The sequence below is a fragment of the Anguilla anguilla genome, chromosome 3 (assembly GCF_013347855.1).
Source record: "Anguilla anguilla isolate fAngAng1 chromosome 3, fAngAng1.pri, whole genome shotgun sequence".
Taxonomy (NCBI): Eukaryota; Metazoa; Chordata; class Actinopteri; order Anguilliformes; family Anguillidae; genus Anguilla; species Anguilla anguilla.
This window is the reverse complement of record NC_049203.1, coordinates 59,993,860-60,018,100: the sequence shown is the minus strand read 5'-3', so window position 1 is coordinate 60,018,100 and position 24,241 is coordinate 59,993,860. Positions and strand designations below refer to the sequence as shown.

At 38.0% G+C, this 24,241-nt stretch overlaps 2 protein-coding genes and 1 long non-coding RNA gene across 4 annotated transcripts in view; 1 reads left to right on the top strand and 2 right to left on the bottom strand.

Moving 5' to 3' along the window:
• Window positions 1-18,772, bottom strand: part of LOC118222995 — a 47,291-nt gene extending 28,519 nt beyond the window's left edge. The window contains exons 1-2 of one of the 2 annotated variants that reach the window (XR_004764375.1): window positions 18,666-18,772; window positions 18,288-18,372 (exon numbers count right to left, since the gene is read on the bottom strand). This is a non-coding gene — a long non-coding RNA (uncharacterized LOC118222995). The remainder of the gene's footprint in view (window positions 1-18,287; window positions 18,373-18,665) is intronic. The other variant, XR_004764374.1, reaches the window with a different exon arrangement.
• On the bottom strand, window positions 4,744-10,572 carry zic6 (zic family member 6). Its single transcript, XM_035409021.1, has 2 exons — window positions 8,938-10,572; window positions 4,744-6,701 (listed from the first exon to the last, which is right to left on the bottom strand). The coding sequence occupies exons 1-2, from the start codon at window positions 9,893-9,895 to the stop codon at window positions 6,067-6,069; spliced, it is 1,593 nt and encodes a 530-aa protein (XP_035264912.1). The 5' UTR covers window positions 9,896-10,572; the 3' UTR covers window positions 4,744-6,066.
• An 81-nt stretch (window positions 18,773-18,853) lies between the features above and the next one.
• On the top strand, window positions 18,854-23,983 carry zic3 (zic family member 3 heterotaxy 1 (odd-paired homolog, Drosophila)). Its single transcript, XM_035409022.1, has 3 exons — window positions 18,854-20,142; window positions 21,001-21,164; window positions 21,612-23,983. The coding sequence occupies exons 1-3, from the start codon at window positions 19,143-19,145 to the stop codon at window positions 21,792-21,794; spliced, it is 1,347 nt and encodes a 448-aa protein (XP_035264913.1). The 5' UTR covers window positions 18,854-19,142; the 3' UTR covers window positions 21,795-23,983.
• The last annotated feature ends 258 nt before the right edge of the window (window positions 23,984-24,241 follow it).

Here is a 24,241-nt window from a genome sequence, read left to right as displayed (position 1 = left end):
ACTCGACGCATTATTAATGCTGGATCTTCAGACAAATGGCTACATGGCTGGCCTTCAGTCATCACTTATTAATTTCTTTAGCAAACGCTAATGATACAAACACAGCCTTTCCCTTTTCCAAACCATAAAGAAGTAAAGAGCTTACATGCCTACCCAGGAATACATTTCAATGGAAGCAGGTTCATCCACTGCATATTTATCAGTGCAGGTAAACTGCATTTACAGTTGTTGTAGAAGCCATTGCCATTTAAAACCGGAGTGCTGGACACATAATCAAAGATTAGTTCTGATGAGTGAAGATGTCGACACCTTACAGGGCACGTCCAGCCTGTGCAGTATTTTTTTTTTTTTTTAAGGTCCACCCACCTTTTGTATTTTTTTTTGTTTACTTTACTCAGACAGAGGGAAACCAGAGAGGGCTCCAAACAGAGATGAGATCAGAGTTCCGAAAATGCCGCGGCCAGGAATCAAACCCCGCCTCCAGAAGGGAGGAGCCTGCACACGGGCTTCAGAGTCGCCCGCCCTGAGGACTGTACCGCAGTGTCCCTCCCCACATGCAGCATTCTATAGACTAGTGGGGCACCCAAACTTGATGAGCCCACAGTTCACATAAAGAGCGGTTAAATTTTTGTCTCACTCACACTTTATTAGTACACAGCCTCACATTTGCTCAGATACGGAATTACTTACTTTGTGTGTGTATATATATATATATATATATATATATATATATATATATGGGCAAAAGTAGCCTCATTTGTAAGTAACTAACACAGTGCATCTACTTTACCAAGTCCAATGTTTAATTTGTCTGGTGTGAACATGAATGGAAAATATCTTATATACAATACATTTTTGTCATCACGTGACCCAGCCCCAACACCTCCCATGACTGAGAGGGCCATTGGGGTGGGGCCTGATCCACTATCTGAGAAACACTGGGGTGTCCAAAGATGATTACCTTTTTGCCACAGATGATTTTGGGTTCCAACACACAATACTAAATGCAACTGAATATAAGAAGCTGGATATAAAGAGGATGCTTTGAGGAAATCGAAAGCATTATTCTTATCATGTCTTTCATCTCTGGTGCAGTTCTTCAAATAATAGGGTCCCTTCATACATTGCAATTGATGTGAAACCATTTTATGGTTAGCATTTTTTGGTTATTTGTTACCTCTATTGCATATTTGCAATGGAACTACCATTTATCATCAGATAACTTCAGTTGTCCTAGTATGTACCCCACCAAAAAAAAAAGAAGATATTTCTATAATGAATACATGTGGCAAATTACTCCTGAAATGGTAAACAGACCTTGCACTGAAGGCTAGTAGCCAGCCTTGGAGGGGGCAAATGCACCAAAATCAGACCAAAAAATGGATATTTATGTCACCTAACATTTTGCTCCCCCGTGAGGTCCTTGTGCGGTATGACCTTTGTTTTTTCAAGCAAAGCTGATAGAAGTAGCCGTTTGTGATATCCATGTGCATCTTTCTCAATTTGGCAATAAATGGCCGGTCGGGGCCAGGCAAATGAAATGGAACACTACGGCCACTGATCTTCAGATTTCTTTCTCCCTTTGAAGTAGACTGCGAGCGTAAGAACCAGAGAGTTCATCCTTGACAGAGGGAACTGGGAGGGTAATCTACGAATGAGCAGTATGATTATAATATTAACATGGGATTAAATGGGTCTGGCCAAAAGCAGAATTGTGTTTAAACAGCACAAAAATGACAGCTAATGAGGACAGAACTCAGAAAGCCTAAACATAAGTCTGTACTACAATACTGCCTTACATTCACACATCATGTGGGGGACTTAGTTTGCAACCAAAATACTGCAATAAATTACAAAAGCCAAATGAAAAAATTAACTTCCCTACTTTGTTCCTGATTCACTCGTTAAACGTATGTTTGAAGTTTGAATTTGAAAAGAAATATAGAAACACAATATTTAAAAAGTTCAGTTCATCCAACTCCTGTACCATGACTTGCAATCTTCTTTTTATTTTTTTTAGTTTAAGTATAAAATAAGCATTTGAATGAAACACACACAATACAAATCATATCAGTATGAATAATTGTGTTTAAGTATTCTTGTTAAAAGACAGTTTGAAACATTATTTTGGATGGACTACTTCATTTGAAGTTACTTTCACCTGAGATGTCCTGTCTCCTCTTCCCATGTAGTTAACTCAAAACATTCGGTTATGTTTTCCTTCAGTGCCAACCTAGTGATGATCAACTGAAACTAGACTATGCTTAACATGACAGGTGTGGCTTTAGGCTTCACAGTATGCAGAAGGGAAAAGGTATACTTCCATGTACCCAGAAAGCTGAAGAAATAAATTGTACTTCAGCGATTAAAGGAGAAAATTCACACAAAATATAAATTGTACATTGTATGGGACCATAATTCACTGTCTTACAGCCTACACAGGACCAGTGAGTTCCCAGTTGCCCATCCCTGTTTTAGATTAAATGATTATAGTGCTTCATGCTTAAACATAAAAATGGTAATTAAAGGGTTATTTGTATCTTGCAATTGTCCAGTAGAATACTTAATCTATCTGAAGTTCCATTTTTTTTCCAAGCATTCTGCATGATTCCAAGAAGGGCCCGTGGGCGGAAAGGTTCTAAATAGATAGGAAGAACTGTTGTTCAGCCATTATGACTGCAGATGGTTCTTTGTACAACCATCTGCAGAGGATTCTGTATTTGACCTTCAGGAGGGGTTCACTGCAGCTCAAAAAAAGGTTACATCTTGATGGCCAAATAAAATACAACACAGAGCCCTAAAAGGGATTGCAAACTGTGCAGCCACTTAAATTCAGAAGAAGCATCTTATTGTTTGCCTTCTAAAGGGTTGCACAAAATAATTTACGATAAAATAACTAAACTATAATTCAATATGAAATAATGAAAATATTAAGTGTAGTCTATTCTTCTGTTGAATTTCTACTTTTCTGCTTAAATGAGCATACTCGTTATGCTGCATTATCCAGAAATTGGTCAGACAACAACAAAACAGACAATATTCAGAACCAGAAAATGCACGCTGTATGAACTTCCTCATTCTATGATCATCATCCATTGATTTTTCAAAAAAAACTATTAATGGCTCACACAACAATTTCTAAAACAAGGCCATTTAGCGAAAAACGTTTGCACACGTCTCCCATTCTCGTGCGGCACTGGGGCAAGTTGCATCTGGCAAACGGGCAGTGGATGAAGCCGGATGGGCTACTCTAAAAACTTGCAGTTTCGTCAGATCTTTTCTTCCCATAGCGCTCGGGCATTCGAGGCTCGGCAGCGTGCATCATCCTGGCATAATGTGGACCAGGTGTCTCTCTGATCTTCGGTATGCGATATGCTGCCTCATCAGCCATCAATAACAGGTTCCCAAAGACACTGAGGGCCTACTACTCCTCACGAGTACAGACTATTATTCAGCATCTCATGTCATCCTCTTACAACGCAAACGACACTACTGTAAATATTATGTTAATACAAGATTACATGAGTACACATTTGCATTCTCGTGCATGACATTATAGGGTGCTGGTTCGCCAAAATTAATAATATATCTTTATTTGCCAGTAGTGTTAACTCAGTTTAGCAATTAGGCTACGATGGATTACGGTGATGTTGCACCAATGGATTGTTAGACATTTTATGTTAGTTGTGATGTAAGGTTCTGCATTTCTGCGATAATTTTCGAGCATCATACTTCCTAAAATTATTACGGCCATACAGGCCGATACTTCAATATTGTTACTCAGCCGGACGCCTCATGCTGCGTTGCTCGTAAATATATAACTATGAGTCTTGTGCGTGTTATCATGTGACATATAGGCTACTTCACGTTTTTGCCATGATAGCGTAAACTTTTAAATATATAAATAGTCAGTGGTGTCTAAGCCCTCAAACGTGAGCACCCAGACGTTTGAGTGATAGCCTTTGCTCTGCTTTAGGAAGAATAATTGATCTAAGAAATAGGCTATTACATTACAGATAGCCTAATAGCCTATGTTTCATCATATTCCATCACAAGTGTTGTGCTACATTAAGCAATGTTTTTATTGTTATCGCACACTCCAATGAATAAAGAAAACCACACGTTGACGAGCTGCTTTTGACAGTGCACCAATTTTAATGTGTCAGCGAACTTGAACGGAGTAAAATCCATAATTTGAGGTGAATTACACTTTTGGTAAGTAGTAAGGAGATTATTTGGTTATTCGAGCATCTGTTTGTCTCCCGATAAACATCAGTTGACCATTTATCAATTTCATAGAGTGTTCATCATTTCCGTAAGATAAACCCAAATACCTGTAAAAGTAAAAATTCGTTACGTGCTACAGATTCCATGTGAAGATAGCCAATCAGATTTATTCACACTTTAGTCTTTTTTTTTTTTTTTCAACATGATGATTTCCTTAGGCAGACAATCGAAGCACACTATTAAATTAAACGCTAATTTTGAAATGAGTAGACCGAACACAAGAAGTAGGTATGGCGCATTTCCGAAACCAGCACGGTTCTCTTGTTAGAGTTAGCCTTAATTAATTGTATTTCATTAAAGCGCTAATTTAATTCCAGGAAACCTGAATGTAATCCATTGAAATCTAGTAATACTGAAATCAACAGTGAAGCTTAAGGCGTGACTATTGCACTATACGATGTTTTTTTTTTTTTTTTTTTTTTAAGAATGCACTTGGCTTAATGACACACTCCCTGATCAAAGAGAATTGAGACACTTTAATGAATTATAGTATGCATAATTAATGTTACAGTACATACAGTAGGATTTTCATTAAATATTTTAATTCCTATCTCGGTAAAAGCTTATCATCTCAAATGAATCCAAATTTTACGCACAAACTCATGAAATACTAACATGCAAATATCTGGGTTGGGGGCAGGGAGATTTCCGGTAAATCGCGCCCTAAGTAGAAACTAGCATCCACATCCACCCCACTCTCGTTCACAGCGTATGGAATAATAAGAGTCCAGTTTGTGTTTACACAGTAAAATGTTCAGTGCTAAATCAATTCTAACACAGTGCATATGAGTCCAATAGGGACCATATGTACCTTGTAACACTGAACATTTTACTGTTTGGTTCCACGAGTCTTAAAGTCAAAGATAAATGCATTTTCAGACATTGTCGATGTACTTTATCACCTAAATTTTGAGAATAAATGCGATAAAAATGGACTGAAAATGCAGGAACAATACAGAACTGAAATATAGCTAATTTACAGTGATCTTGAAGATTTCTGCAAAATATAGTCAGTTGACGTCTTAATATTGGTGATTAAAACACGATTTTAATTTATTTTTGACATTAAATTACAGACATGATTACATTTACATATCCCATCCTTCCACATTATTTACACAATTAAGCTGACTATACAAAGAGGGACTACAATGAATTCAGGCATCCCGTTTCGATATCGGTGGACTGACATTATCATTTGATATTAAATATGTCACTTTCTTTCAGAGATAAATTAGCCAGTTTAAACCTCGAGCAAGACACTGAACACAATACAATTATATGTGCTCCCCTTTTGTTTTATGCATTTCTGATTATGTACAAAAACCGTAATAAATAACAATTCATATTATAATTGTATCTACGTAAAAACTGCGACTTGTCTGCTTTCGCTGTTAAACGTGTTCAAGTAACCCCAATGGCCCCAAAGAGAGGGGTTGGTTCTATCGTAACACGTGTAGGAAAACGGGTTAAAGATTATTTGACTGTGACAGGTCAGTTAAATTACACGAAGAAAAAAAAGAATTATATACACCAGTTAAAGCTTGTCGGTTATAAATTGCACGGTGATGTGTTAAGTTCCATCATCTTTACCCACGATGACTATCCATACAACGACATCGTTAAATACAGTTAGGCGTGTATTTTTTATATTACAAACTGCTACTCAGAATTTCACATAATGTAAAAAAAACACCCAGTTCTGTTGAACCCACGCCTACACAAATTACCACATGTCTAACCATAAAAGGAACATAATATATTATAGAATTAGTCAGGTTATACATCATCATTACACAGCTTTGGCGAGAAAGACTCTGAACCCTTATAACAGGTGTACCATCCGTTGACGATACTTTTTTGGAGAGGCGAACCAGGATGAAAAGGCCTGTGGCTCTGAGCGAAATTGTGACCCGGCTGGTTGGATGAGTATTGTGTCGACTCCGTCCTAAAATGACCCCTCTGTAACAGCAGGGGGTCCAAGAGAGTTGGTGACCTATGTGTAGAATAGTCCAGACTGTTGTCATATGAATGATGGACGCGTGGCCCCAGAGTAGAAGCATTTCGAACGTGGGGGGATAATGAATCTCGCGAGGTGGCAGGCAGCAATGTGCGCGTCACTGTCGCTTTAGGGGAGGTAGCGCTTTGATGATCCGTTACTTCGGGTGACGTGACCTCGGCAAGGTGCTCACTGTCATCCCCACACCCCTCGTTGGTTTTCGCCATGAAGGCCTTGCAATGTAACTTCATGTGCTTGCGAAGGGAACTGGGATGAGTATAACACTTCTCGCACCCTCTGATCTTACAAATGTAGGGTTTGTCGCTGGAATGCACGTGAGAGTGCTTCTTCCGGTCACTGCTGTTTGCAAATCTCCGATTGCAGCCCTCGTATTCACATTTAAACGGCTTTTCACCTAAACGTACAAAGGAGGGAGAAATGGCCGAATGTTACGTGAAGAAGTATTGACTGATACAATACATATAGGCCTGAACTCAATCAACCTTTCTGTTTATTTTGACAATACATTTTGGTGATTGCTCGACTCCCCAAACGTTTTGTGGCCATGTGGATGGACATAAAGCTGATAGTTGCATTTAACTATATGACCAATTTAAATAAAATTGTCGTACAACGATATTTTACATTTCAGAATGTTTTTTCATCGTACTACAAGCAAGAGACGATGGCATAACGAATAACTGTAGAACATTGTGCACTACCTACAGGTTAGGAATGAGGGAGTCTCCATAACGGGGGTTCCATAATGTGACATTTATAGAGCTTCATTGGATACACATGATACATTGCATTCTAATGTAGGGCTTTTATTCGATCTAGGCGGCTTTGTTTTTAACACTTGGCACTGTCAAACCTAACCACTAAACACCTGCTCTGTAACGTTGTCATTGTGTTATTTTATAGTTTCTACCACAACATGTCTGGTGTAGTCAACGAGTTTAGGTTGATGGCTATATGTAGCATTATACCAGTCTTATTCACACATAATGGCACATTTTCATTCAAATAGATTGCTTAGAGGCCTTAGGCCCAAATTCCTATGAACAACAATAATATGGTTTGGCCAAACTCAGAGCTCTGCTCGAAGAAAGTGTTACATGCTTGCTTAAATTTTCGCAGAACTAGAACAATCTAATTGCTGTTATACTGAATAGAGGCCTCATGCTGGCTCAGTAGCAACTACATAACTTCATCATAGTGTATTTAAAAAAGCTCTGCTCTGTAGGACACTGAAGCTGTCAGAAGTAAATGCCTGTAACTTTCTTTCCTTTTTCATTCATGCATTTTATTTTATCTCCCAGTTTATGCAACTCGTGCAGGCTACTGTCCAAGTAAATTCCCTTTGAGATTTGGCCTTCATTTTACTTTTTTCTTTGTACCGCCGCAAGACATTTCTTTAATTTCTGTCCTTGTTATAATGTTCCCTGGTTAATAAGCTGCGTTTAATATTTCACTGCATTCACAGACAGCATTGAACAATAAAGCGCATGTGCCTTGTAATAGACTACTTCTCTCAGCAGTTGCAGCCTCGTTCCTGAGGGAGCGCAGCAAAACAGCACGAGTTTACCCTCACCAAGCTGCTGCGTGAGGCGTAACTGCTACGTCACAGCTCTCCGGTGTCCCTTGCTTTACTTTCTTGGCAAAACTGACTTAGAATGAGAGGGGAACAAACAAAAATAATAACGGCTGCATTCTCAAGGAGAAGTTCTGGTATAGAGAGTAATTACACTATTACAACAATGCTATTTAAAAATGGCACTGGCCTGTATCAGGAACACAGGTAAATTTGTAATTATTTGCGACTCACAAGAAATATTTTGAAGTTTGAGGCTAATTCAAAATAACAATTTTCATTGGAATCTTACATTTTTAATAACCAAAAATGATTGTGAATAAATGTGATACAAAATATTTCAAATACTATAAAGCTATAGATTGCCAACACAACTCCTAACAATAATAATGAGAGTAAAATAGCGCATTGCTATAATTACTAACTAATTATATCTCAGTAAGCAATTTCACCCATTATCTAAGACTGTCAAACAACAGGAATACTCAGTCACTTCAAACGTTTCCGCGAAGCGGTTCCAAAATTATCACCAGAGGAGAAGTCTACTTCTCTGAAAGTTTTAAAACTCATAAAAAAGTTTTATTTTCGTAATTGCAGTTAAAAAGCATTTGGGGAGGGAGCATTAATTGTGTTGACGTAAATTGGCATGCAGTTAATGCCTACAGAATCACAAACATCCATTCAAAAGTGTAAATAAATGACTTAATACCCTACAATAATATCAAGTGTACTTTCAAATAATTGCTTTTTATTTATTGTAATTTAAAACGTATAGCAAAAAAACATTATTCCAGTCTTGAAATACTACAGTTTAGTCAAGTAAAACATTGGGAATACATATTTTTCGAAAGTTTTCGCAACTGAAAAAACCGTGTTGTTGATTCTGAATGAAAAGTTCTGTATTCTGGCTCATTATGGCTTGGTGTTCAGAAAAGAAAAAGAAAAAAACTCATTCGGGACGCAGAAAAAAACTAAAAGCGATCTGTTGTCAACGTCGTCGTCATTATTATTATTATTATTATTATTATTATTATTATTATTATTATTAATTACCAACCTGTGTGCGTTCTCTTGTGGATCTTGAGATTTTCTGATCTTGCGAAAACTTTCTCGCAGCCGTGAAAGGGGCAAGGGAACGGTTTTTCCCCAGTGTGGACTCTGACGTGGTTTACCAGCTTGTATTTGGCTTTGAACGGCTTTCCCTCTCTGGGACAGCTCTGCCAGTGGCAGACGTACTCAGATTGCTCAGGTCCCCCAACATGTTCCACCGTTACATGAGTGACTAGCTCATACATAGTCCCGAATGTCCTGGAGCACGGCTGCTTGCCGGCCCCATCTTGGCCGTCCATCCACTTACAGACCAGCTCGCGCTTCAGGTCTTGCCTGGAGCACCTGAAGAAAGCATCACCTCCCCGTTGTATAGCCATGTTCAGCGGCTTGTAGAGATCCAGGAACTGGGTAACTAATTGTTGGCCGCTGCCTCTTGGGCCACTGAGTGACTGGCCGTAAGGGTGCGTTCTTGTGAGAATATCCCCGGGCAGGCTCAACATCACTTGGCCGCTGAGGTCTCGAGTGGCGTCGGATGAGCCATGGGCCTGCTCCTGATATGCAGTGAAAATTGCGTGGCTTCTGCCTTCTCTATAGCCGGGAAGGTCACGATACCTTCCAATCACGCCATGTTGGGTTGATCTTGGTGCGAGTTGATCAGTGACTGGTGGCATTCTTGTTCCAGGAAGATTGGCTCCACCGATAAAGCCCCTAGGACTCTGTTCTAAACGGTAGCTGGAGTATCCCGAGTCTGAAGGATGGGGGACGGAATAGTCAACATATGTACTGGACCTCGTCTCGGGGTAGTCTCCTAAATTGTGCGAGGGGCAGAGTTTTAAGGAACTGCCAGTGGGGTGTCCCATGTGCTCCCCTGCCAAAGGTGGCAGCACCACGCTGGGTTCAGTATTGCTCTCCCCAGGGTAGACGCAGGAAAGAGGGCAGCCAGCAAACCTCGGCAGGCTTGTCATGTTTTGTTGTGGATTTGGCTGTGGACTTGCAAAATCAACCTGTTTTATGCGTAAGATTTACCTAGAAATCGCATTTCCATTATCCACGCTGTGTATCATCTGCATGTGAAATTCCTAACCCTGAACTTCGCAGAAAGAACAGGAACCATGCTCAAGTCGGTTAAAGTTGGTACGAGTCCCATGCCGTTTACTTTGCCCTCTTGATTTGTGGCAATAACCGTAGTAGTAAAAATGCTTCGAAACAGGTCATGGTGCAATATAAAAGCACAGCAGGCAAGACCTGCTTTTAAAATGGAGCGCTTTGGGATTGGTTGGAATTCGGTATGATTGACGGGAACTTGGTTTGTTTTAAAAGGGACACGCATGCATTCGCTGCACGACTCCGTTTTCGAATATTGCGAAGAAAATTCTTTGAAATGTGCCGCCTATACACTGCCAAATGCTGGTAGCTCTTTGACTCGCATTTAAAAAATCTAACATTTTTTTCCAATCCACACATTCTTGCTTGTTTCTCATTGCACACAATTCGAAATACGCATTCATTATTACGGCTGCAATGGGGAGAGATGTGGATAAACCTGGACACCCCCGAACGTTCTCGCAATACCACGATATTAGAGCCTTTCGCAAGGGCGTGGTTTAATATAATACAGAAAGCAATTTCAGACAATGATAGCAATTCGCATTTTCAGGTACTACGTTCTCGTTGTAAGCATAATCTATACATATTGTTGTATGCACATTGTTGTATGTGTGTGTGTGTGCGCGCATGTGTGTGTTTATATCATTATTCACATTTTCCGGAAACTCTTCAGAGATTAGATTGCTCTGTCCTGTCGGATCATATGACTTAATTTAAGCAAGATGTTCTCACTAGTCTCAAGCTTAGCAAAATGTATACGCCTTCGGTATATACTGTAGCGCCATGGAACCAAAAACTAAAACATCTAATATGACTTCTAAAATAACTAGCTATATTGTTTCTCATTTTATTGTCAAAAAATTACGTTTGGATAACTGACCTGACTATTGTCCCGTACAACCACAGTCCTGTAGCCTCATTTATCTCTGAGGTAATCTTTCCATCAGTTTACTCTAACAAGAAAGGTCACCTAAACTAACATTCTGTGTGCGTGTGCGTGTGTGTGTGTGCGTGTGTGTTGTGTGCGTGTGTGCGCGCGCGCATGAGTGCGCGGCTATATGTCGAGGTGAAGAGGAAGACTTGAGTAAACTATGCATAAAATGGATTGGACTGATTAAATGCATATTAACGGTACATTTGCTTGATAATATAATATTATTAAAGAAAAATGTTACACTTCATAAAAATATCTATCTTTATAATTGTGTACCAAGTGGAGAAAGAGCGTGTCTTCATTTGCGCATTTATCTGCATATGAAGTATACAGTCCTAACCCAAATCCAAAACTTCTCATATGGACTAACTCCACATGTAAAAGCCTGTAAAACACACGACAGATACCTTTCCGGCTTTTTTAGGAAAGCAAAATCTTTTTAAAAACTCAAATCTAATACTAACGCAGTGACCTTTAGTAAGGTCTGCCACTTAATATATATGCAATTAAGGGGGAGATAAACTACATCAACGTCATCTTGACTTTAAAATTCTCAGAATAGTGACAGTGACAGTTGAATGTACAACCATTCTTGGCGCACACTATTTTTTCCAAGTAAATTTATTTATACAACAATGACCATTATCCTTAACATTTTTGATATCCAGAATTTTGTAACAACTTAGGATAGCCACAACGAAAAAGTACTTCTGAACTTCAACCAGCAATTCATTGTAGTCCATTCACAAAGCGTGGTGATAAAGCGTAAACTTTGCATGATGGTCCCGAGACAATATTCAAGCTTCTCTTCTGTTAAGGCCATGATGAACACTATGTGCGTATCCAGGTGGGTATGTACCATAACATATGGTGACTGCTATTTATGGATCATTTTTTTTGTTCTAAAAAACTGACCATGTAAGTTTACTTACTCGTTCGCCAATATATCATGCTACGCGTTTCCCTGTTTTTATTGGTAATTTTTGTTGGGCCGAGGGAAGATTGATACTAGTGAAAACCGATAACAAAATTATTTTACCGGAATACGTTTGACAAGAAAATGAAAAATTAAAATGTTTAAAATCTTGCACAATAATTCATTAGATCATACAGGTGTGGGGAGAAGTTTGAAGTCTAGAGGCTCAGTTTATTTACATATTTTAAGTGTAAAACGTACCTCCAGATTCAGTCTAATTAAACTGATGATTTCGGAGTATAAATTAATTTATTCTTTTCTGTATAATCTAATCAAACCACCCATTCTGGACAATGTCTTATAAAGCTCAGACGAATACAGAAGTGTTCTGCACCTCGATTTACAAATAAAATAGTATATAAACAAATTAGTATTCCTAAAAAAATAAGCAACTGTGTGTGTGTGTGTGTGTGTGTGTGTGTGTGTGTTCGTACATGCATGACTGTAAATAAAGGAAACAGGAATATAAATAAATAATAAATAACATGAATTTCCTACAAAGAACAAATTATTATTCTTAAGTTTCATTTAGTACTACATGGCTTAATAAAAACTACAATTTTATACTCCTGGTTATACAGAAGACAGAGGGACAATATAGTCTTATCCTCAGGGTCAAACCATAGGAAATCGCATATATAACAGTAAACACAACTGCACAGTTGTTATTATTCGTTGTCACTGTAGCTTTTCCTCTTACAAAAAAGATTTTACTCATCGTAACACCTTTGCTAACTTCTGGACATGAGTCTTCAGGCTATTGGGGGAAAATGTCTCTTCGCTCTTTGTCTTCCAGGTTCTTTACATTTATACATTTTGAAACAATAAAAGTGAAAAGGAAGAAATGTATGATTATCAAGTCACTCACCTGACCAAGTATTTTTCAATGGTTTAAATAAAGTTAAACATTATTGGTGTGGTGTAGAGTGTGTGTGTGTGTGTGCGTGTGTGTATGAAGTAAGAATGTATATATTCTCTCAGTGACCCATGTCATCTTTATTTATCAAGAGATGCAAAAAGCAGTCATTGTAATGGCATAACATCACATGACAGATAATGGGGTCTAAGGATGACGTTTGTTGACAGACATAAATGCAGTGAGTGATATTTGCACGCAAGCAGCCCATTAGCCTTAATAACCATTTGAAGGTAATTAAAAGGCTCATGAGCATTCCACTTCAGTTTGCACTCTCGCCTACTACATGTTACGTTGTTAGATAGACCGCACACAGTAAAGTGGCTCAGAGTTAAAGTGGCATTCCTGGCAAGGCCTTGCTTTGACGGTGCCTGACTCATATTAACACTTTAATGCACCTGAGCATAATACACCCACACAGCCTCTACAAAACGTCGAAGCGAACCAACAAGAGACAACAGGCAAGATGTAAGATGGCATGAAGTTGCCATTCATGCAATAAAACAACCTTCCTAAACAATATATAAAAGATGAAAAAAGTAGGATTTCTACATGACTTCTTTTTCTATTTTCGCTTTGATGGGTAACCTGCGCGCCTTCATATATTTGTAAGCATCACACCCACATCCCATATGGTATTCATACTAATTAATAATTCATATAAAATGAACCCCTCTCTCTCTCTCTCTCTCTGTCTCTATATATATATGTGTGCGTGTGTGTGTGTGTGTGATTTTCCTTTTTGCTAAATTTAAGATTTTGAAGGTGAACTTCTGTACCTAAATGTTGAGTCCACTTAACCTGTTTTTAGTTGGCATGACTTTTAATTTTTAGATATTTTGAACAAGATGCAATAAGCTCATTGATCGGCAGGTAAATAAATAATTTCAATGGACGATTTATTTAAAACTTAAATGTCATACATTGTTGTTTATTTTGTTCAGGCCATTACCAAGCATTGTCTGAAAGATGCTGAAAAACACTTTAAATTCAAACTTACTATATTTCAATGTATGCAACAATATGAAAAAATGCTTTTTCAAGTTCATACTATTCTTCAATATAAAGACCCATTCCTTAAAATGACAAGTAACAATAATTTGAAAATTGAAGATTTGGAAATATCCGTAGTGTCCCTGCTGAATCGTTCCTGGAACATCGAGATCGTGTCCGATACAAGAAAATTGATTAGGAGCAACGCAAAGAGAGCACAACAACCACATGCTATTCAAATAATCAATCCAGATAATCACAAAATGAGTCATTCATTTCCTCAAAATACTTTATCGAGTTATTTATGCTTTGTCCTTTAAATGCAAATGGTGCCGAGCACAATGTTTCTCTATCAGAAATTACTAATTCTGTACTGTCTTGCATTTAAAAAAAATACTGATCACATTGTTTATTGAATGACATAACCCATGGTGAAAATTTCCATTCAACTGCGGAAGGTGTATAACTTTTATTTTTTCGCTTGGTACCTATTGGGTTAAATGCTGTGCAGAAGTCCCTTAGAAATAAACCTGTGGAGCCCGCGCCTTCTAGCTGTATGAAATTCGGAAATACACTATGCAATTAGAAGGCATCTCCAACGAATTTTTGATAGCAAGTTCTTCACATTTTGATTTCAGCCATATGGAAAAGAAAATTATTTCCTCCTAAGTAAAATTGACCATTTAAAACAGCAATATAGACAACCAAAGTAATATGTTTCCTTGTTATTTCGGATCAGTACATTTTGTACATTTTAAAGACTTTGTCATTATGCAAGTGAATTATTATGTGCTTTAAAATCCATTGTTATTTATTCACTGATATATCCCTCTATTCGCTGTCTATAATTCCGATCATATTCGCAGGTTCGTTTTATTTACTAGCTATGCTCCGAATGTTTGTATGAGTAATACCGATGAAGGCGACCGTGCAGAACATTAACTATTAACTAGGCTTATATAAAGAATGCGAAGGATAAAAAGTAACGCTTTTTTGAAGTCCCACCTTTTATTAGCTCTACATACAAGTCCGACTTCCTCCAAGAACGCTTTTGCGCATGCTCAAGGCAGTACAAATCTGAAGGCCTCAACATCCTTCCACAAATAAATATAATCACAAAATAAGTTTCTTTAAATATGAATCACAGAGACAACGTATCAACACATGAACATATTGCGTATATATAAACAAAATTTTGTTAAATATAATTGAGCATTTGGCTGTCAAGTGTCATGAAAAAATACATCTAAGGACACGCGCACGAAGATACATTCTCTGAGCTCCTTCGCTTCAAGGTGAGCAGATGGAGTAAACCTCTTTATCTTTCATGGCAACAGGCAAGATGTGTTTTGGTAAAAAAAGAAATTGGTTGAAAAAAGAAATCACAAACGAAAAGGGAGGACAACATGAGTAAAATTTAACTATAGCAAAAAATTTATTTCATCCGTGAACTAATTATAGACCTACATGTGAAGCAGCAAGAAACATAAAAACATTGAAACTTTCCATCCTTTAAGTGTTACTAGACAACATTGTACAATGACGGTGGAATAGCTTTCATCAGTAAGCGAACAGAACTACACATATTTTATCTTAAATTGTATCCACATGAAAGGTATTTTTATCATCCATATCTGTCTATGGGCGCCATGCAACGCATTACAACAAAATTAAGCGATTCTACATTGGGGAGAAAAACGCCTAAAAAGGACAACAGAGCAGAATTTAATTCATCACTGATTATTGAGACTAGTAATTCTGGGGCATATTGTATCTATTATTATTATTATTATTATTATTTAATAATAATCATCATAACCATCATAACAAAACGTTGTTGTTAATGGTAGTAATAGTAATAGCAGTACTAGTAGTAGTACCTGTATTGAGAGAAAATGAATACTAATTCACTCCTCTTGCCATTCTAAGCAGACACACCATGTCTAACAGCTTTTTCTATAAGCATGCTGAACTGAGTACAAATATTTAAATCTTTTCATATTTACTACAAATATAAGAACAGCGTATATTCAGTATTTACAGAATGCACACATAGAACATGTTTTCCTCCATTACAACCACAGTCTAACCTGATGCGACAAAATAGGTCCTGTTTAAATTCCGCATTCAAAGTCAAAGTCTAACTGCAAAGCTGGGGGACTCAATGGCACCCAGATCTTTGCAGGCTAAGTTACATCTAAGGTAAGCTACGTCTAAGGGGACATAATAAAGAAGAACTTGTATTTTAATGATCAATAAAGAATTTCAATCAATCAACCATGCATCATCATCATCAATATCACCACCACCATCCTCATCATCATCATTATCATCGTTGTTGTTGTTGTTGTTGTTATATAACTTTAAAAGTTTGTGTATTAAACCTAATACTAAAGCATTCGAGAAGGAAACACGGGAGAGGCTGTTTTGAACAACCGCCACATTCCGGACATCTGGAGGAATTTATTCCTCTGAAATTCAAGAACATCGGGAGAATAGGCTGTTTTATGATATCCCATAATATGTGCTGGGCTCTTTGGTGAGCAACAGTTGCTTTAGATTATTTTCTGAAGACAGTAACCTGGAACAACACGGGGCCTTTTTTGCAGCCAAAGGTCACTGCCCTTGTTTTGCCCTATATAGTCTGCAACTGCAGACCCCTAATAGAGCAGAATAGTTGGTTGATGCTCTAATTGAATTATGCTTTCTTGTTATAGAGACAACAGTGCACGTGCTTCTTGTCGTTAATTATTTTATAGCTACACTCTTGACTGTGAACATACCATACACAATAACCCTAGTGAGTCCTTTCGTTTCAACAAGCTAATAAAATATGTAAGAGGAAAAGTTAAGAAAACTTAACTGCCTGTCACTTGTGAAAGTTCAGGAAGGTCGCCATAAATTTTAAGCTTTAAGACTTCGCAGCGTATTTATCGCCAAACTTGCATGTACCCTCTCCGCGCGCGTGTGTATGAGTATGAGTGTGAGTGTGTGAGTGTGTGTGTGTGTGTGTGCGTGTGAGAGAGAGAGAGAGAGAGAGAGAGAGAGAGAGAGAGAGAGAATGTGTGTGCGAAAGGCGAACGACAGCGAGAATGAAAGAGAGAGAAAGAGGGGGGGGGGGAGTGAGAGATTTGTATATCTGTTAGTTTTCCTTTAAGTTACCAGGTACCGAAGCAATAGAATTAGAGAATAGTTCAAATCTTCTCGCGTAAATTGACAGATTAACTGATCACAGTTAACCATTACCAGGACTAGTAGACCTATACGAGATACAGGGTTCCTAATAAATAATTAAAAAATGAACCACATTTTTCTTTCTTACGTAGGCCACGCACGTGATATAGCATCATCTTCGTGTTATGACCAAATAAACTTGTTATTTTCTTTATACATTGCGCTAAATGCAGTCATCCTATTCCTAACTGGTCGCTGGTCCCATTCTGTTGTAATAAAACTACCGTAACATCAATAAATAAATAACTAAAAATATAAAAAGCATCTAAATATTAGGCTACAAATGAAATGGTAGTTAACTCACCTCACAACATAAGACTATTCTCGAAGAAAGTGTTGTAGGAAAGAATACATGGTAGGTGCAGGACTAATGTGCAATGGAGTACTGATTTGAAAAATGTTCTCTTTTTCTTTTTCCCAGATCTCTAAAATAAAGAATGTGAACTCCTTCCTGGTACAGAGTGCAGGGAAAAGGGGGATGTGAAAGGCTTGGAGTTACAAAGCTCTGCTTGAAGCACTCAATGCGTCTCTGAACTTGATCAGATTTTACGTTTCCTGCAGCGAGTCGGCGGCAACCTTGTGAAACTCGCTCAATAGCGCGAGGTTTTTTGGCTTGGCAAAAATCTGAGGATATTACAATTACTGCCATCTTTCTTTCTGTCTTTTATTCTGTCGTTCTACGCCCTATGGAGCTTTGGAATAAAATGCCGCCCCCTACACTCCCCACCCCACGCGACTGAAAGGAAAGCACATTCCGTAATTCTGCTAAACATACTTAAAACAACGATAAATTAAATTTACAAAATATAACAAATAATTGAAAATAAGAAAATACTCAAATTAATACTTTCACAAAATGAAGAAACGAACATAAAGTGCAAGCTTTCATGTCAAAATCAATTCAAACTGAGACTAGACTGCATTTCTTCAATTTGAGCAGCGTAATCTACTTTGTCTTGTTTTCAAATTACTGTATCAATTAAAATAACGGGTTTATGAAAACTTGTTTTAATAACTTGTTCAGATTTGAATGAATGGATTTGTGATTTGTATCCTAACTGAAATTGTGAATTCCTGACGAATAGCATAAAAATGAGTGTAAGCAAGCGTTAAAGTTAAAACAAGACGTCAAGGGATTTAAAAAGCAGCGCCATTTTTAGGTTTAAAAGGTTACTAGTTTTATTGTTCCCAACTTACCAATATTTCACGTAGCATGGATGTTTTATAGCTTGCCTTGTAGCCTACACCAGGGGACATTTTTGGAGCACTGGTGGACATTAGCCTACAGATTCGAAAGGACAGGTAAAAGCTTCGTAATTAGCTAGTCATGTCGGGAAAACGGTCAGTTTTGTGGTTTTAATCAAAACTGCCCGGATTACATTAGTTTACTTCATATTAAGCTACATATACACTACATTTGAAACTCGACATATAGGTTAAAAAAAAAACTAGACAAAACGCAGATGCACGTCTGTAATTTTAACTTTTTGAATAGTATTTATACAAGTTTCAAATCAGCTGACGTACATATAAGGGACAACATCATTAAAGCGCAACAATATCCTGTAGCCTTACCTGCAAATAATGCCTCGACTGACCAATCAAATTGAAGCGTTGAAATGAACTGCCATTTTCAATACTCAACTGTGCCAATCAACAGAGAACTAGCCAATTAACTTGCGCTGCTGTGGTCACGTGCCAAGGAGGGAGTCCAGCTCTCATTGGATAACGTAGAGCTGCCTCGCGAGCTCATTTATGTGCAAGGAGTGAGTGATTGACTTTATCAGTCCAAGGACATCATTCGCCTGGAGAGGGGGGGAAAGTTTGATCCTCTTTCTCAAGGATCTGTTGCAGGAGTTTTTTTTCTCCCCCGGTTACTGTGACAAGGATTGGTATTCAAGTTATTTTCGTTCTTTTTACATTCTGCATTTAAATTCTGACCTAAACCAAACAAAAGTGAATTACAATTCTGCGTTGTTTAACAGAACGTCGCGTGCCTGGGTTTATTGTTATTTATCCTTTTCCCTCGTTTTACTTCGTCAATTGATTCCAATGACTATGCTTCTTGACAGCGGTCCTCAATTCTCGGCTCTAGGAGTTGGGGGCTTCGGAACGCCAAGACACCATGATATAGGGAACAGAGACTCAGCTCTAGGGCTCAATCCCTTCGGAGATTCACCCCATTCCGCAGCTTTCAAACTTAGCCCCGTAACTCACGATCTAGCTTCCAGCCAAACCTCCGCGTTCACCCCACAAGCCTCCGGATACGCAGCTGCCCTCGGACACCACCACGGCGGGCAGGTGGGTTCGTACGGCGGGGGAGCGTTCAATTCAACTCGGGACTTTTTGTTCAGAAACCGAGGCGCAGGCATTGGTGAATCCGCAGCTGCGAGCGCTCAGCATGGGATCTTTAGTGCTTCGGCAGGGAGTCTGCATGGACCCCCTGGAATCTCGGAAAATCCGGGACATCTCTTGTTTCCCGGGTTACATGAGCAGACCGTGAGCCACACGTCTCCAAGTGGACATGTAGTCAACAGTCAAATGCATCTGGGTTTACGCGGGGACATTTTCGGAAGACCTGATCCTTACCGCCCGGTTGCCAGCCCCAGGACGGATCCATACGGCACTGCCCAGCTGCACAACTACAACCATCCGATCAACATGAACATGGGGATGAACGTACCAACACACCATGGTCCGGGAGCTTTCTTTAGATATATGAGGCAGCCCATTAAACAAGAAATGTCATGCAAGTGGATAGATGAGAACCAGATGAACAGACCCAAAAAGACTTGCGACAGGACTTTCAGTACAATGCACGAGATGGTGACACACGTCTCAATGGAACACGTTGGCGGTCCCGAACAAAGTAACCACATTTGCTTCTGGGAGGACTGTCCCCGAGAAGGGAAATCTTTTAAGGCCAAATACAAACTCGTGAACCATATCAGAGTGCATACTGGGGAGAAACCGTTCCCCTGCCCCTTCCCTGGCTGTGGAAAAATATTTGCCAGATCGGAAAATTTAAAAATTCACAAAAGAACCCATACAGGTAAAAAAAAAAAAAAAAAAAAAAAACATTAATTAAAAAAACTATTTTATTTCGTGTTGTTGGTAAAGTGAGATCTGTGCTAACGAATACACTCTTGTGCGACCTGTTGTGGGAAATCTGAGGCCTTGGATTATTTGTTGTTGTTTTCGAGCTAGTTTAGAAAGGTTTGCACATAGCAGGCTATTTAAACAAACAAATGTAGATTGTAGATTGTAAACCTACTTTTAAAGAATTTAAATACAAATAACTCGTATTAAATAAGGCGACGGATGTTTGCTTGTTTGAAAAGCTGTTCCTACTACGTTTGGTCAAAGCCTAATGCTTTGTTGCGACTCTTAATTTGTGTATTAGCCGGGGACAGTCGTCGTGTGAAGCTATTAGTCTACCTCCGCTGAAAGTTTTTGATGAAATTTACACTTTTGTCTTTTCTGTGGTGGTCTTTTTTTCTTTTAAACACACGGAATCATTAAATCATGTCTTTTAAATAGCTTCGTTTATTTTTATTTTTTTTTACTTAAAATGTATCTTTACGAAAACTACACATAGCCTACGACACTGACAAAAAGCAATGAGTATTTCCATGACGAAGTGGGCTATCTAATAAATCAAACCGCATTCCTGCAAATTTTGTGAGTTAGATCTCGTAAGTTTAATTACACGTGTATGCTGTTAAACTGGGTGGATATCCTCGTCTGATTCTACTGAGTAGCCTAGTCGCAAGACTTGTCCCCGTTAAACGGTTTTACTCTTTCAGCAAGTAGTAAATAATGTGCTGTAGGCTACTGTGGCGGGTGGATTCGATTGACCGTAAATGAACTAAAGAGATTCTGTATTTACTTTATACGTGTTATCTTGCAGGTGAAAAGCCGTTTAAGTGTGAATTCGATGGCTGCGACAGACGCTTTGCAAACAGCAGCGACAGAAAAAAGCACATGCACGTGCACACGTCGGACAAGCCGTACATCTGCAAAGTGTGCGACAAGTCCTACACACATCCAAGCTCTCTCAGGAAACACATGAAGGTAATTAACTGTTTATCTGCTGGGGTATGTATGTATTGACGTGGGCGAGTCCAGAGACAACAACAAATGAGTAACGTTACACTATCTATCAGTATGTGTTATGGTTACAATTTACAGCCCCCTACAAAAAGAACACAAATACAGAATTTGCACAACAACCATATAAACATAGGCCTAAGATTAACACAATCCTTCATTTTGAGTTGTTTGCTAATGTCTTCACTGGTTTTTGTTAGCTATTGTGATATGATAATAATATGAGCGCCCCTTGGTGAATGGATAAATTAATTTATTTTTAGAAAAAAAATAGAACAGTTCGTTGCTCCAAAAGTGTTAAGGAAACTGCAACAGTTGCTGTATTCGACATTTTGTTTCACACCTGGTGTTTACATACAATATTAGAGTATTACAGTTTTTGCTGTGTACTTATTGCTGTTATTTTTGTAGGTGCACGAGTCTCAAGGTTCAGAGTCTTCTCCAGCTGCAAGTTCTGGATATGAGTCGTCCACACCACCAGCTCTAGTGTCAACCAACACTGAAGACCCGACAAAAACACCCCCATCAGCCGTGCAAAACACTTCAGCACACAGTGACGGACTTCCGCCCAACTTTAATGAATGGTACGTTTGAAACTGAGAAAACAGGGTTCTCAATGTGGACCAAAAGGTTAAGGAACCTTTAAAAACCACTCACATCAAGGTGTACATAATGGGATTGGAAAACATTTTTGAGGAGATGAGATAGCAGGTCCGCTAGCCAACCGCAGGCCTCCTCCATTCTCAGGATTCTAAATTTGACTTTTATTCCAAGTTTGAACAAAACATAAATAATAAAATCGTTCTTTCTAAAAATTTAAAAGGCTTTTTCCCTTGGTAGTTTTCAAATTTCAGATAATTATTTTATTTTTCATTTTATGTTTTTCACAAATTTTTTATTTAAAAATAATGGGAAAGGGAAGAATCTTTCACGGTCTTTTATATTAGGGTGATGCTTATGTCGCCTTTGAATTGATTGTTAAACCTTCAAACAGTCTTAAGAAACGTGCCAAAGTCTTGTCTTGAACTTGAACAAAAAAAGAATAAATAATAAATAAATATATACTCGTGAATGTATTTTCCTTGTTTGATGGGGTCGAATTTGTTGTCAAAGTCCGTTTTCAGGTGGAGAAATGTGGTATTAGATTACGATTGTTACCGTTGCATATACCGTTGCCTTTTGTTAATAATTATGTAAATACATATCCATGATGCCATATTTATCAATTTGTAATTTAATTGCCAGAGTAAGTTCCGAAACTGAAATGCTATTTATGGAAATGTTTTCTAACAAGACGATGTACAGTTTTGGGTCATAACCAGCTTAACATTATAAATGATCAAATTTCAAACTCACATATTACGATTGTATCTTTTTTAAATAAATGTGTCTTATTTAGATCTCAAAAATAGCAATTATATAAATATTATGGATTGACATTTGTCCATATAATGCTGTTTTGTTTTTGTTTTTCCCATCGACACTGTTTTATCTTGTGAGGCCACTGATATACCTGTATAACAGATTATGTAAAGCTGATATGATCTAGTGGGATGGCGAACTGTCATGTACACATTCTTTTCTGTCAATGTCCTTCTCACTTTAGTCAAATTATTATTATTTTTATGTAATTTACTTTAGTTTACTTTTGGCATCAGAGTGTAGGCTTCATTTGTACAAACATCACTCCATTACGCGCGTTTAGAAGACTCCCTTAGCAGCCATGTATACACATTGCCCCGTTGCACTCTGATAAAATTATCCTATATGTTATGCAGTTAAGTGCATATAGTTCCCAGCCGTAAATTCTAAACAAGGGCGACAGCAAAATGAGTATTTGGGGTCAAATACCCAAACGCACCAGTGAATATGGTCGTCTATTATTTATGGTCCCACGCCACCCATGTCTTTGTAGATGCAAGTAAGTGTTTCAATGTATGCATCATCGACAATAAACTGTCACGGCACAGTAACTTTAAAATAATAAAAAAAGTTTTGTCTGTCAGCTTGCATTGTTTTAAATGTAGTTCTTATGTAAAAACTGAGGGTGTAATTTGTGTTTAAGTAATGTGGTGTTACAAATAGAACGGGTTTATTACACATTTGCTTGTTTTATGTGAATAAGCTTTCAAAAACGTGTTTGTATAAACCATACCTAGTCTGAAGAATAATAGATATGTCGGATGAGGGAAAATGTGTTAACGTGGCACAAAGAGTTACAACATTGCATTGTAACCTATTTTTACAAATTGAATCTTATGCATATACAAAATATATTGTGCTTATGAAAATGATTTCAAACCACCAGCACTACTTTCAAAAAAGAAAGAGTACCTCGTATGTGACAGCGATATATTAAATCTTATTTAAATGATTTACTGAATATATGTTTTATATACTATTTTCTATACCTTAATTTAAAAATAAATAAACTTTATTTTAACCGCCTGGACATCCCATGCCCTGGAGTCGTGTCAGAATGTATTTCTGATGTATAAAAGGAACTAGAATGTGATGTTGTAACACTTTTGGAGGAAATGGGTCACGCGCGAAGATATTCCTGAAGAGCAAACATTTGACTGATGAACTGTGTCACTGTGCCACATTCGAGGCAAATGATAATACTACGCTTATTCGGAATTAAATAAAAGGAGACTGAGGTTCCTTGTACTTTTTGGAAGTAGCCTTATTGTTTGTTGGTTTGTTTGTTTTACAAACTATTTATGAGGAAATGTGAATATACATTTTGACTGAAATTAAAATCATGAAACATGATAAAACTACCAAGTGAAAACTTGTTATTTCTTATTTAAATCGCCCTTTTCTATAGCTACAGTATTTTGTTCTTCGTTTGAAAGATGTGTTTAAAAGAGTCGGCAGGCGACTTGAACTTGACAGTGAGAAGGCGCCATCTTAGCATCTTGTTTCTGTAGAGAGGGAGGGAAAGTTTTGTTGCCGAACGTTAACTGGTGCTTCTGTTCGCACGTTCACTCGAAGGAAAATGCACACCTAAACTCTCTGCTGTGATTATTATAAAAACG